General features: G+C 32.7%; 1 protein-coding gene across 1 annotated transcript in view; it reads right to left on the bottom strand.

Moving 5' to 3' along the window:
- The window catches only part of Mkk4 (dual specificity mitogen-activated protein kinase kinase 4), a 97,691-nt gene that overhangs the window by 10,909 nt on the left and 71,570 nt on the right, over positions 1-15,212 (bottom strand). The window contains exons 10-11 of the mRNA XM_035364318.2: positions 14,948-15,099; positions 9,049-9,094 (exon numbers count right to left, since the gene is read on the bottom strand). Of these exons, the coding sequence (XP_035220209.1) occupies positions 9,049-9,094; positions 14,948-15,099 (198 nt within the window). The remainder of the gene's footprint in view (positions 1-9,048; positions 9,095-14,947; positions 15,100-15,212) is intronic.

Raw genomic sequence — 15,212 nt, forward strand, 5'->3', positions numbered from 1 at the left:
ACACAGTAAGAGCCATTACTTTACTCAACACTAAAGAATTAGGGATTGTGTATAATCTACGTATAGATACTGCTTTCCTTTGCCATTAAAAAAAAAAAAAAAAAAAAAAAGATACGTTTCACTGATGATTAAAAATATTCATCTCAAAGCACGAAAAATCTAATAATAATAATAATAATAATAATAATAATAATAATAATAAAGGGGGGGGAATATAAGAGTAATAAAAAAAAACTCTAATGATAGAACGTCTATCCCACTATATCGCAAAAATAAAAAGTACCTCAATGCAGTGAGAGCATGTGCATTTGTTTATATCAAATGACCCAGTTAAAGAGACATTACACTGCTCAACACCCATCCACGAATCCCACTCTCATTCCGAAACAAAATACCAAAAATAAAAATCATTGCATAGGAATGAAAGTAAACATACTTAATTTTCGATATATTTCTCCATAACAGGCATACAGCTACATCTAGCGGCAACAAAAAATATTAATTAAACATTCTATGTAAAAAGTCAAATCTGGTATGCCCGGCAGGTAGAGTGAATTAAATGGCGATTCAAATATGACACATCCGGCCATGAGATAATGTTCGCCGCTGATCCATATACGATAAGCCTGTACTGAACGGGTTAAGGATCCCATTCCTGGTATGAATTCCTGGGATATTTACAGGATTCCTTGGCAGTGTGGTTTAATTTACATTGGTCAAACTAAGAGAGCCTTAAAATTCCATGTTAAAAAACATGACCCAAGTAGCATGGCAACGCGGTAATGCGCAAACTAAGTCGTTTTGCAAAAACATTGCAATATGTCATCTTTAAGATACCCAGATGTCTGTGAAACTCCACTGTTTTGTAACTGTTGCAAAGACATCTTTATTGCGTCTTTGCAGATGAGGTTTTAGTCGCATAGACCTCATTATTTCATCTTTCGCAGGTGATATTTTGGTTGTGAAAGCATCATATAACGACATCTTAATGACGCCTTAATGTTCGCAAAATTCCACCTTTTTGTAAAAGTTGTGAAAATGTCGTGATTATGTCCTTGTATTACATATTGATTTACGCAGAAAAATAAGCTTAATAATTAATGTATTTTTCTTCTTTTTTTAAATTTTGTATTCCTTGTATATTTCTAAAGTTTAAATATTTTATCATTTCCTGTAAACCAGAAGATAATACAATTTTTTTCTCTTTAGACTAAATATGCATAATTAATAATAGCTTTAATTATTTTTAGTACTTTAAACTATAGTTTTTAAATTTCGCTTTAAACTAAATATGCATAATTAATAATAGCCTTAAATATTTTCAGTACTTTAAACTATATTTTTTAAATAACTTAAACTCTAAGTTACGATTATTTAAGATTTCATCATTTTTTCCCTTAGGTGAGAGTAATTATGAAAGTGATTATTATAAATATATAACATTAACAGTAGGTTTTAAGTAAATAAAACTCAATTAGACATAAAAGTAAAGATATATATGTGGGTAAAAAAAGAGCATTTCTGATAACAGCATTATCACATTTATTTCTGTTAAATCTCAGAGACATTGAAAATTGCCCCTGTCATGATAAATTAGAAAGTGGTTCTTAAGGTAACATAATCAGTATTTTACCAGAACTCAAGTATAAATTTATTCGCATTTCACAGTAAAAAATATAACCATTAACTTCTATATCTCCAAGATATGCAAATGAAAGACTGTATAAAGTAGTTAATAAATGTGATAAAAAATATTTCATACAAAAATATACCTAAATCTAATAACTTCCCATATTCCTATCTAAAATGAAATAATAACCTAACAAACAACATACATGACAGCACTTTTTAAGAAAAAACATGAACTAGTAATGTTTGAATGTATAAATAGCAGAAGGAAGATAACAGAACTAAAATTTCCAATTAATAAAAAAATATTTGTGTTTTTTAAATATGAAGCAATTATTATGGATTGCAGTATTTTACTAGTAACAATGATGTTTCTTAGCACCATTTCTTTCGATCATGTGTTAATGTATTTATTTATTTTTAGTTTCTACATTTTAGAATAGCGATAGATTACAATGATTACTTCATGCACTTTTTATAAACAATAACTTTCCTTTTGTTACTGTACAGAAATAATTTAAATAATATAGTATATGACAGTAAACTAAGTGCGTTAAAGTAAGCTCTTCGTTAAATAGCACACGATGAAACATTTTGTTTCTATTTATTATGAATTTCTTTGTTATCACAAGCACATAAAAAATAAGCGAAGAAAATAGAATATACTTAAATTTAATAAAAAATAAAACCTAATTTCCAACATTCATTTATTGAGATAATCTAATAAACATACATAATGGCAATATTTAAAAAAAAAAAAAAAAAAAAAAAAAAAACACGAATTACACAGTGTTTGGAAGAATAGATACCAAACGAAAAGTAATAAAACTGCATTTTGCAATCAATAAAAAATATTTAGTGTTTTTTAATATTACACAGTTAAATATCACATAATTATAGATTACAATATTTCATAGAAATGCAATTGTTTCCTTAGCACTAGTTTTTTATCATGTATTTCATACATTGTTTAAAATCATTAACCTTTTTTGCATACTATACAAAAGACAACACACTATAAAATGTGCATTATTATTAATTTTAGCTATTACGTATATCTAATTCATCTTCAGCGGTCATATTAAGTACTGGTACCAGTCCAATAATTTCTTTGTATTTTGAAAATAATGAACATACCATAACAGCTTGAATTAGTGTTGCTTCTGTATTGATTGCATTTTCAGCAAAACCAGAAAGTGCCTTACCGGGGTATGTTATTTTTGGTTTTATATGAATTAATTCTGAGACCCAAACTTTCAATATGAACACAATAATCGATTAATATGAATGATATGCAGATCACACTTAGGACGTTATAACCGAAGCACAAAGCTAATAAGGGTATCCAAATATTGCACCGCTGAAACCACAGAGATTGAAGAACACCACCAAAACACACAAAACACCAAAACACAACACTATTTCACATACACTATATTCACGATTATCATTGTAGCATATCTTATAGCAGATATTCACAAACAAAATAAGCACAAATTCAGCATTCTCACCATGATTCTCCTCAATTCAGAGGCTTTCAAACAGAAGCTCACAGCAAAGGAATTTCACTTGCAGAAAGCAATTGAAGTAAGTAGATACAGAACAATGAGAAGATTCACAATGCATTCGACTGACAATGCATTACATTTACTTTTAATATAAGCAATATTATTTATATCAGCCATTGCTTGATTCAATTTCAAACATAAAGTCAGTCTTTTCAAACGCCTTACAGATGGCATCTTTACCAAATTACTTACAATCATATCATTACAAAGAACGGCTAGAATCTCAATTAATTGCACAGTTACTTGTTCGAATTTGGCAGCTAACCAGAGTGCGCAAATGTTCGCTTATACACTGCTCGACATTGAAAATGCAACACCAAGAAGGAGTGGTCAGAAATTTATGCAAATTTTAGAGTAGACGCACGTCACTGAGTTATGCGAATGATGTGAAATGTGCAGTTCTCCGACGCACGTGAAGTAAGATATAAGGGAAGGAACATGCAGAATGGGCAATATTAGTGTCGTTATTTCTGCCAGACGAATTTTCGAAGAAAGTTGGGTTTTGTCCCAGAGGATACGTGTAATAGGAGAGAATGTCAGGCCCGCCATCAACGAAGGCACTTCCAGCAGATAGACGATTTTACGAGGGTTATGGTGATCAGACTCAGAAGGGCGGGTTGGTCCTTACGTCAAATTGCAACTAATACCCACATGGATGTGAGCACGGTGCATCGGTTATGGCAACATGGTTGGAACAAGCAAATGTGGGAAGAAGGAGGGGTGCAGGTGCAGCCAGAGTGACGTCAGCACGCGTGGATCGACGCATCTGCAGACATCTCGCAAGTCACTTGTACCGCAATTCTGCAGCATGTGCAAGATACCCTGGATGTTCCCATGTTGACCAGATCTATTTCTCGTCAATTGGTTGAACGTGGCCTGCATTCACAGCATCCGTTAAGAAGACTGACACTGACCCCACAGCATAGACGCCAACATTTAGAATGGTGCCAGACTGGAGCAATATGGATGACAGAATGACGAAATGTTGTGTTCTCAGAGGAGTCACGCTTCTGCTTATCCAGTGACAGTCGCCGCATACATGTGTAGTGTCGACATGGAGACAGATCTAATCCGGCAGTAACTGTGGAACGCCTCACCATGCGACAAAATGGCATAATAGTTTGGGGCACTATTGCCTACAATTACAGGTCAGCTCTAGTTCGTATTCAGGGCACTATGACGGCCCAACAATACTTGGATAATGTACTGTGGCCGGTGGCAATCCCCTACCTTCAGGGGCTGCCTAATGCAATTTTTCAACAGGATAATGCCCGACCACATAGTGATCGCATCTGCCAATATGCTCTGCAAGGTATACAGATGCTTCTCTGGCCACCGTACTCTCCTGACCTGTCACCAATCAAACATGTGTGGGATGTGATTGGACGCCATTTGCAGACTCTGCCCCTGGCTCATTCAGAAGATGAAATGTGGCAAATGATTGAAAGGGAATGGAGAGGCATCCCTCAGAACACCATCTGCACTCTTATTGACTCTATGCCTAGACGTGTTTCTTCGTGCATCGCTGTCCACGGTGGTTCTACATCCTACTGAGTCGACACTGTTCTCGCACTGTATTCTGACAATCATTTTGAAATAAAGATCACTTATTGCTGCTTGCTGTCCCTGTCTTTTTTCCAAATTTCATCACTTTCTGACCACTCCTTGGTGTTGCATTTTCAATGTCGAGCAGTGTATAAGCATCCAGTAAATAATGTACCCTTCTGCTTCTCCTGACTGTCAATGAGTTTTCCGTCATATATATTGGACAGCCGTTAAATATGCATGGTCTTTCAACACTGGACGTTTTCTTGGAATTCTTAAAATCGCCCCATTTTTCATTCCGTGAATACATCTTCACACACAATCATATCTTCGTGAAAATTGTACTTTTTGTAATGTATGCGGTAAAACGTTTCATATAACGTTACCATATTAATTCAAATAAATTCGTCCTTACTTCAAAAATAATAAATAAAGTCATATTTCAGTGGTGAAATAATTGCTAACATGTGATTTGCATTGATTTGGGAAATATGATTTTTTAAAATATATAAAATGCATAACTTAATATCTTATAGATTAGTTTCATTTTTTAATATTTTGCTATAATAATTATAAAAAATATTTTAAGTATTACTTATTTTAACAAAATTTTAAAGAATTATTTAGCACGTATTTTTAGTACTAATTAAATTTAATAAATCAAAAGTATTTACATTAAATTTATATAAGACAAATCTACCTTAGATTAATATATTTAGATGAAACAAAGTAATGAAACATTACAAAGTAAATCTTATATGGACTTCAGATTCTTGAAAGGGCCGATTTAGTCTCTTTTCATTCTAAAAGTAACGCTGATGAACTATGAAAAAGATGCTAAAATGACCATGTCTAAAAGTGGTCATATCATGACGTTTCAGCAACGTCGACAAATTGCCAAGATGCAACGGCAAATATTTTGCATCTTCGCAATGTTGTAAAGACGTCATAAAAGTTACCATGACCACTTTGCAACTTTCGGACCAGTTTGCAATGTCGTGTGCTACTTGGGGAGGCATATGTTAGGGAAAATGAAACACAGAAGTCCTATTGCCCAGCAATGTTGGTCCAAAAATTCCACTTTTCATTTTCTGCAGCCAAAATTATTCAAAAAACATCTTCCATTGGTGAATTAGATTTTCTCTAAAGGCATTTCACATTCAAAGTTTTCTTGTTTCATCAATAGATGGCCAGTAGCTTAACTCCTGTCCAGTCATTCTTATCTTATCACTATATCTTATTTGGTTCATTTGCTCTTTGGCAGCTGAGGATGATGGTTTGGTAAACCATCAAATCAGATTCACAGAAAGAAATGATTAGGCATCTTATCACTCATAATGTGAAATTCAATAATAAACCTTTGAAACCAAATCTAACCGTGAGAGAAAGAGCTACAATGTACGAAATTCATTCTAACGCGGATATTATCATTTCAAAGGCCGACAAAGGTGGCCAGATAGTCGTCATGGATAAGAACACTTACATCGATGATGTCACTAAACTCTTAAACGAAGGACCATATAATCCGATCCCTAAAGATCCTTCACCTTCGGACTTGTCAAAAATAAAAACTGCAATCAAATCTTCGGAAATCATTTCAAGCAACTTAAAACATTCGCTTATCCCATCTGTTGCGAATTGTGCCAGATTATATGCTCTTCCCAAAATTCATAAAAGTGGTACAGTCAAGAGTCGTTAATCCGGACTCCTCGGGACTTCAGCGATTCCGGATTATAGATCATCAGTTTAAATCTCGTAAGATGGCATGCAGAAATTCTAAAATTAAAAATATGAAACTGTAATTTATGAAATAAAAAACAATTATGATCTAAAGGGTATCAAAATTTACAAAAAAAAAAAAAAAAAGCTTAATATTTATTTGTTTACTTTATTTAACATTTCTTTCAATGTAAGCTGTATAAGTTGCTTCGTTTTATGTGATAATACTTTCTCTTTAATTCTATAAACAGACATAATTTCTTGTTCAGTTACAAAGTTCTGCCGTTCAAGTCCCGTGATTGCCGAGCCGAGAATACCGACTAACTTGTCAATTGAAGTTTTTTCGTTTTCACTAACCTCTTTGTCACCTTCTTCATGTCTTTATCAATTTTTTGCAGCTATTCCACTTTTTGTTTGATGGACATTGAAACATACTTTTGTTTTGTAGATCCTTTGGGAGCTCTAGCATCAGAAATTCCCTTTGACGTAATCGAAAGTTCAAGTTTACTTTTATAAAATTGCTCTTACAGACTGCAAAAAATAATAATCCGGTTTCAATTCGAAAATTAAGGAACAACGCAATCATCAACATTAACTGAAATGGATAATTAGATCATTTTAGCTTATACTGTTCGTTATACATTAAACGCGCATGTGAAAACGTATTCTGCGCTGGCGCACATGCATATGCACAGTTGTAAAGGTCTTAACGCGTAAGAGCCTATGCGCATGTGTCAACGCGGCGCATGCGCAGAAAGTTTTTAGCTTTGAGGTCCGAATTAACGACTTTTGACTGTATTCCCAAAATTCATAAAAGTGGTTGATAAAGAACTAAATTATTTAAAAGCAATAGCTATTGACAGGAGCTTTTCACCCAACATTATTAATCAAGCAGTTAAAAATTTCTCATCTTAACACATTAAAAGGCACACTCTTGTTTTAGGAGATTATAAAAATTCTGTTGTCATTCCCTTCTTTCCATCAATTAGCTATAAAGTTGAACATATTTTACAGAAAATTAACTTTCGGGTTGTTTATTCTCCCATCAATAAAATTCTGAGTTCCATACTCAAAGACCCCATTCCGGATATGAATTCTTGGGGTATTTATAGGATTCCTTGCCAGCGTGGTTTAATTTACATTGGCCAAACTAAGAGAGCCTTAAAATTTCACGTCAAGGAACATGAGGCATATGTTAGAAAAAAGGAAACACAGAAGTCTTCTGTTGCTCAACATTGTTGGTCCGAAAATCACACTTTCAATTTTTCTGCTGCCAAAATTATTCAAAAAACATCTTCCATTGGAGAACTGGATTTTCTAGAGGCATTTCACATTCATAAAAATCTTTCCGTTCTAGTTAACGATCCTAATTCCAATCCAAATTTGCCTTCGGCCTTTAAAGAAATTATGTTTTAGTTCCGGTTTCACCAACAGATGGCGTCACTTGCTTATTCTTGTCCAGGCTTTCTTATCTTATCTTATCATTACTTCCTATCTTGTTCATTTGCGGTTTTGCAGCTGAGGATGGTGGTTCGGTAAAACCATCGAAACTAGTCCTGTGAAAATTTCGTAAATATAACGCTGATTTTTGTTGTTTGACTTCTGAATTACCATCAAAACGAGTTTGGTGAAAATTTCAAATATAACGCTGATTTTTGTTGTTTGACTTCTAAATTAATATTTGTCGATTTCGTTATTTTTGTCCGAATGTAAGATAGTCAAAGACAATTCATTCTTCCACCTCCAACAGAAAAATGGCTATACAATGGAACCTTGAGACATGAGCACCTCTATATACGAGAAATTCGAGATAAGAGGAAAGTATGAATGAAAAATTCATCTCTAAATTGACTCGAGCAACAAGCCAGGCTGTTGGCATGCATGGCGCCATTTCCCGATCGGCTCGACTCGGGTAATCCCCTCGGTAGTTCATTTAGTGTTCTTTGATCTACGTATTTGTGCGCTTGTGAGTTAATGTTTTATTGCATTTAACGTAAAAATAATTATTTCGCGATGCCTCCCAAGAAGATTGTTGCCTTAAATAGTGTTGCAAAGAAAAATTCTTTTATAGCTCTTTATCAAATACTGATTTTCCATGGATAAATTCCTACTTACAATTTACTGAATTACTGAAATTCAAGCTTCTGTGCTCCCTTTTTTAGGCAGAATCATATACAAATTATGTAACTATTCCCCTTCAGCATCAAACTGTTTAACTAAAAAATCCATAATACATATATAGCAATTCATTAAATTCAGGATATGTGCCTAAACATCAGTCATAAATACGTTCATTCACATCCTCTGTTTTCATAATAAGAAAGAATGTATTATAACATACATATCTGCATATTAAGAAAATCATAATTTTCTAAAAGATCATCAAGACTAATTTTGACAATTCTGAAAAGTCTTAAATTAAATTCAAATACACACAGAATTGTTTTTGCTCTCTAAAATTTAAGGAACCATTTTGAACAAAATCATTAAGAAGTAAATAAGCGTAAATTTGTGCAATCGGTTTCAGGCAAAATCATCAACCAGCAAGTTATAGTACAACAACTTATAATATGCAATTTATGCTCACCAGAAGCTTCTTATATTTTGGCCGATGCTGCTCTTCTTTGATTAAGCTGAAAATAAAGAATTATTATTCAGCTATATACAATCTAGGGATGTGTGATAAAAACAGGAAGAATAACTATCTACCTCATTTAAAATCAAGGAAAAAAATGTTCATCATTTTAATTTTTTAACACTTGAAGTAAAAAACACCATATAATAACTTCAATAATAGAAATAACATAACAGAACATCACCATAACAGAACAACTAACATAACAGAACAGAACAACACAACATAGACAACATAACATCATATAACAGAAAACAATGCATAATCTGAAATCTTCTTTGCTTTCAAATAATATGGAAGTGCTAGGGCAACTCCATTGTGTTGACTAGCAGCTTGGTTGTGTGTTGTTGGAATTGTGTACTCACATACAGTACAACACTGAACTCTAATATATTTATTAATTTCAAAAAGCTTAATAGTAACATGGGTTCTTCAAAGCCACAGCTACTCCAAAGCCACTGCTACCCTTCTCCAATCTGTGAATATAATGTATGTCATTACTACTGCACAGTACTTATTTTCTGCACTTCATTTGAGATTGTAGTTCAAATCAACCTTCATTCATGAGCATTTCATGAAGCAACACATGCTAAACGGAAATGGAGTGGAAGAAAAATATTAAGCTGTTTAAACATCTGCTGCAGCTCGTTCCCAGGTTAAAAAGAAAGTTGGGGAGTGAAAAATGACAATAAGTTTTTATTTTAAAGTAACTCACTACAGCAGCCATAATGCAGCTTTCACAGGCGAGTGGTGTAGCTCTCATGAAATCAAATATATGTATGAAATATGGCAAATAAAAACTACTCAATGTCCAAAAGAAAGTTTTCTTCTTCTTCTTCTTCTTCTTCTTTTTTTTTTTTTTTTTTTTTTTTTTTTTTTATAACAAAGCTATCAGATGTTCCTTTCCATTTGAAACCTGTTTCCCTACTTTTAAAATGATGCAAATATGGACTTGTGGTTGAACTGGAAAATCTACCTACTGCAGCTCTCGGGCTTTCCTGAATACCAACATGCAGCTCTTGCTGACATGATATTTCACTACCCCTCGACTATAATAATACTAACAATCGTATATTAATGCACAAAAATAATGTTTCATGGATAAGTACAGTTAACTGTCTTCATCGTACAAACACACATTTCTTACTTGGACTAAATGTGTCTGTAGTTGAAAGTTTTAATAGTGCTCTGTATGCTTGTTCTGCCTAATGTATTTTTCAGATTGATTTAGCCCCACCCTTTTAATTCTTCTGATTCATTATGGTTGAAGATGATACCAGAAAGGTTGCAGAATCACTGGTCAATGAGCCACCTGAAATCAAGAGGCTTTAATAGCACGCACAATGCAGATCAACAAAATCCTCTAACACTGGTCATGAAATTACTGCTTTTATAATTATCAGATAGCAACATCACTGAAGAAATTATTGCTTCATTAATGTCACACCTTTTAGCAGCATGACTGTTTCAAGTTGGCCTCCAGATATGTGGCCCGCTACAGTATAACTGTAAGCGATATTCTTTAAATGAAACCAAGTCCATAAGACTAAATAGCAGTAGTCTTCGTTTTAATTCTGAGATTAGTGTAGTGTAGCATGCTGATGTTTCTTACTTTTAAATAAAATGGCATAGTTATAGTTGTGTATATTCTGAGGCAGTTTGGTTTCGATTTTGAGACAAGTGTCATGCAGTATGCTGATGTTCTTAACTTTCAGATAATATGAAAACATTTATAGTTATGTATGTGCGCACCTATCTAATGACTTAAATAAATTATACTACTTAATTCTACCTAACAACATGACAAAAGACAACAAAACATCTTTTACTTTTGAAAAAATTTTGTTAAATAACATACATTTGTTTATACAGTAGTTATAACACCATATAAAATTAAAGAATGGATTTCATTTACAAATACAAATACAAAAAAAAAAAAAAAAAAAAAAAAAAAAAAAATGTAAAATTAGGCCAAAAAAAAATCTTAGTCTGAGACAGATTTCAGATCTTGAGAAGATACTCCTTCAGAGGCAAAAAAAAAGTTTGTCAACAACTGAAAGACTTACAGCTTACAGGTGTTTGCGCACTGGTCATTCACCTATTAGTGGACTAAAATGTCATTATTAAGGGCTAGTGTAAAATGTATAAACAACACCAAACATAGTGCTTTTCATCAACATCGCCTACAAATATGAGAATAAGTGCAATTCAGCATATCACCTACAATGGTAGCCATCTTATATCATTATGAAATAAATTTAAGAATAGCCCTCCATTCTAACAATGACCAGTAAGCACCTTTGACACAATTCACAGTGTTATCTGCCTTAGTTGAAATGGGATAAGTCCACTTAATCATGTCAGATTTGTAGGTGAATCATAGTTCTCTCTGAGAACTTCAATGGTTTATATATTTATGCTTGGAGATGAACCAGTAAGTGCATTCAGCCTATAGTGTGAAATTATACATTCTTGATGTCACTTTCTATGATAGACAGATCTCCATAACAACTCTCATAGTAGTAAAGTATTTCAACAATATTCCAAGACCAGTTTTATTAACATACCATCTACAAACAATTTTCTAAATCTACAAACAAATCTACCACAAATGCCATGATGTTCTCAGGGCTATCTCTATAACATCAACAGCCTTGCCCCACTGTTCAACTTCAATCCAACTGAGTGCATTTGCGATAAAACAGCTAATATCAGGCACATTTTACCTCACAGAACTATGAAATGTGTACATCCATAATAAGCCAGATAACTGTTCATATCCAAGCCACAGGGGTTATTAAAATAAACTGACTTATCTGCACTTCTGTTTTATTCAAACAAATGGTCTAGCTGTGCTAGAATCATGACAGATTTCTCTTGCTATTAGTAAACATGGAATCCACATATCAGTTTTCATCACACCTAAAGAAAATGTTTTAAAACAAATATTTTTTAGTTTTTCAAAGTGCCTGTTGTTAACCCATTACCTGTTTTGCGCATATGCCGTACGGGCACGGTTTTCGTGCCTGTAATGATTCGCTCATGCGGCGTGTGGCCAATCTCATTTCTTTGTCGCTTTCATTGTTTTGGCGTATTTTTTTATTTTTAATGTCTAATTAGTCATATAGATGATAGTAGTTGTCCACCAAATATTAGTTTGCGAAACGTATTCTGTTTGGTCTAAAAGCACAGGCTTTTTCACAAGTTTTGTATTACACTGTGAGTTTTTGTCTTTGAGTATTTAGCTTTTAGTATGTATTTTACATGTTACTTGATAACTTCGTTTATATACAAGTAGTGTAAACTATCTTTATCATAAAATAATGGATGATTCAGAACGTATGGAGCTAATTTCTTGTGATTCGGAAGCAGAATCTAAAATATCTGCAAATGAGTCTGGAAGTAGTGAAAGTTTTCTAGGTGACTGCGACACTAGTGACTCTGAGAGTAGTATAGATGGTCTCAGCCAAGCAAGGCAATTTTTTTAAATTCATTCTAATAATCCACCCAATCCACCTCCTAGATATGCTTTCATTGGAAATCCAAAAATTAACTTGAATATTGATGTAGCTACCGGCCAGAAATACAGGTATTTTTTGCTTTGATTATTCTTCAAGGTATTATAAAAAAGCCAGTAGTTGGGCAGTAATGGAGCAAGAGGCATTCTACATCTACACCGTTTTTTCCCGAAGTAATGTCATATCGTCGTTTCCAATTAATTCACAGTTATTTACATTTTTCAGATAATGAAAAATTTGCCATAAAGTCTTACGAGTGCCCAAAATTAGTTAAAATCTGGTCTGTGGAAAACTAGGTTCCAATCATTACCCCTGAATGAGATATCACCATAGACGAGAGTCTTATGTTATACAAAGGAAGACTTAGTTGGAAACAATATATCCCACTAAAACAATCATGGTTTGGAATAAAAATGTACATGCTTTGTGAACCAAAAACTGGATATATATAGTCTATGTTAATTTACACAGGAACAGGAACTGTATTTAAGGACATTTACAAATATTTGAGCAAATCGCTTCAGGTTGTAATGACACTAATGCAACCACTTTTACATAAAGGATACTGTCTGACAACCAATAACTTTTATTCATCACCTGAAATAGCAGATGTCCTGATTAGTTGCTGCACAGATATGTATGGAACATTAAAACTTCAGAGAAAAGAAGTTCCTAAAGCACTGTTGAATGAAAAACTTCAAAAAGGGCAAATGGTCGCTTACCAGAGAGGAAAAGTGTGCATTATGAAATGGATGGACAAAAAAGCCATGTCTGTTATATCTACAGTACATAATCCAGAAATGGTTGAAGTACCCACATACAAGAATGACATAAAATGAAAAGAGGGTAGTTATGGAGTACAACAACAAAATGGGTGGTGTAGATCGAATGGACCAAAACCTAAATACTTATCCTGTGATAAAAAAAAAGGGGTAAGAAATACTATAAAAATATTTTTTCATCTCCTAAACATCAGTTTATGGAAAGCTTATGTTTTGTACAAGATGCATGACAGTAAAGATACAAATTCACAGTTTCGATTAGATATTATCGACCGACTAATTGAAAGATATGCAGCAGTAGAAGAAAGGAAAGGTCGACCTGGAAATTTACCAACTCCACTAAGACTGACAGAAAGACATTTTTTAGAGGTGATTTCACCTACAGACATAAAACTAAAACCTGCAAGACAGCGCTATGTATGTTCACTGAAAAAAAATGACAATGGCAAAAGAATTAGAAAAGAGACTATGTATTTTTGTCAGGACTGTGACGTTGGACTATGTCTCTTGCAATGTTTCAAAACGTATCACACTAAATCAGATCTTTGAAGAAAAACAGGGTAAGTAAATGTAATTGTAGAATATGTAATAAAAAATAATTGTGTAGTAATTGTAATCGAAAATAAATGTGCAGTAATTGTACTTTTTTATATGCACAACTGTAGATTTAACTTCCCTGTGAGGCAACCATGAGAGAGAGACAAGACAACTTCCAGGAAAAACATTATTTTATGTCCTGTAAAAAAGTTGTTATAAATGCTTAAAATAATTAGAAATATTACTTTTAATAACATTTCCAAGCTTACAAATGTAAAATGAACCAAAAAATATGCAATAAAATACTGTGACATTTTTTGGATCGAATTCATGAAAAAAATGAAATTGTTAAGTGGGTAAAGTACTTTCTTTGCCTCGTATATATTTGGCAGAATATTACTTCAGTTTTTATAATTAATACTTTTTTTCTTTTGGGGGGTTAATTATTAAAAAGAAACTAATAGTTACAGATAAACTTGTTATTTCATGCAAAACACCTTTTGGTACTAAATTTAATGCAGTACTTTCATTATTGCTAATTTAATATGCTCTCTTTGTTTAAAATTTATTATGTAAATTATGTTTATGAAGAAAAAATCTTATCATACATCCCTGAAACAATAACACCTATTGAAAAACCTGTAACTAAAGTTATGTCATTCTTAATGGTGATTCTTTTCCGAAAGTATAAAAGAAACAAAAATGAACTTTTATCTTAATATCAAATAAATTTACTCTTGAATAAATTTGGCAGAACAAAATAAGAATTCAAAGTTAATAAACACATTCTATCAATAAAAAACCCCCAATGCATTCAAAACAATAAATAAATTTAATATCAGAAAAACTGTCAAAATAAATTTAATTTTTGTTTACAAGAAATAAAGATCAAAGCTAAATTAATCATTTCAACAATATTCAACAAAGTACAGATATGGATTTAGTTTTAAAAAAATTGTAAAATACATCAAAACTACTTTAGAAATATTAGTCAAGAATAAACTTCATTCTTACCAAGTATTCACAAAATTTACAAATTCTAATGTAAATGTATTTCCATTTTCATTAGGACTGATCTGTGGTGGATCACCTTGTACAACTTGAGTTAATTGTTCAAAAACACTGTTCCATTTAGGGTACGGGAACCTGCCCGTAGATACCTCAATCTAAAACAAACAATATTTAAAATTATCACAATGATTGCTACAAAATAACATGCTTTAAATATAATACAATTTATGTTCTCTATATTAAGAACTAATAAAAGATGTATGTAACA

The sequence above is a fragment of the Stegodyphus dumicola genome, chromosome 3, assembly GCF_044657685.1.
Source record: "Stegodyphus dumicola isolate Sdum_Otavi_A_Nest chromosome 3, ASM4465768v1".
In the NCBI taxonomy this organism is placed as follows: Eukaryota; Metazoa; Arthropoda; class Arachnida; order Araneae; family Eresidae; genus Stegodyphus; species Stegodyphus dumicola.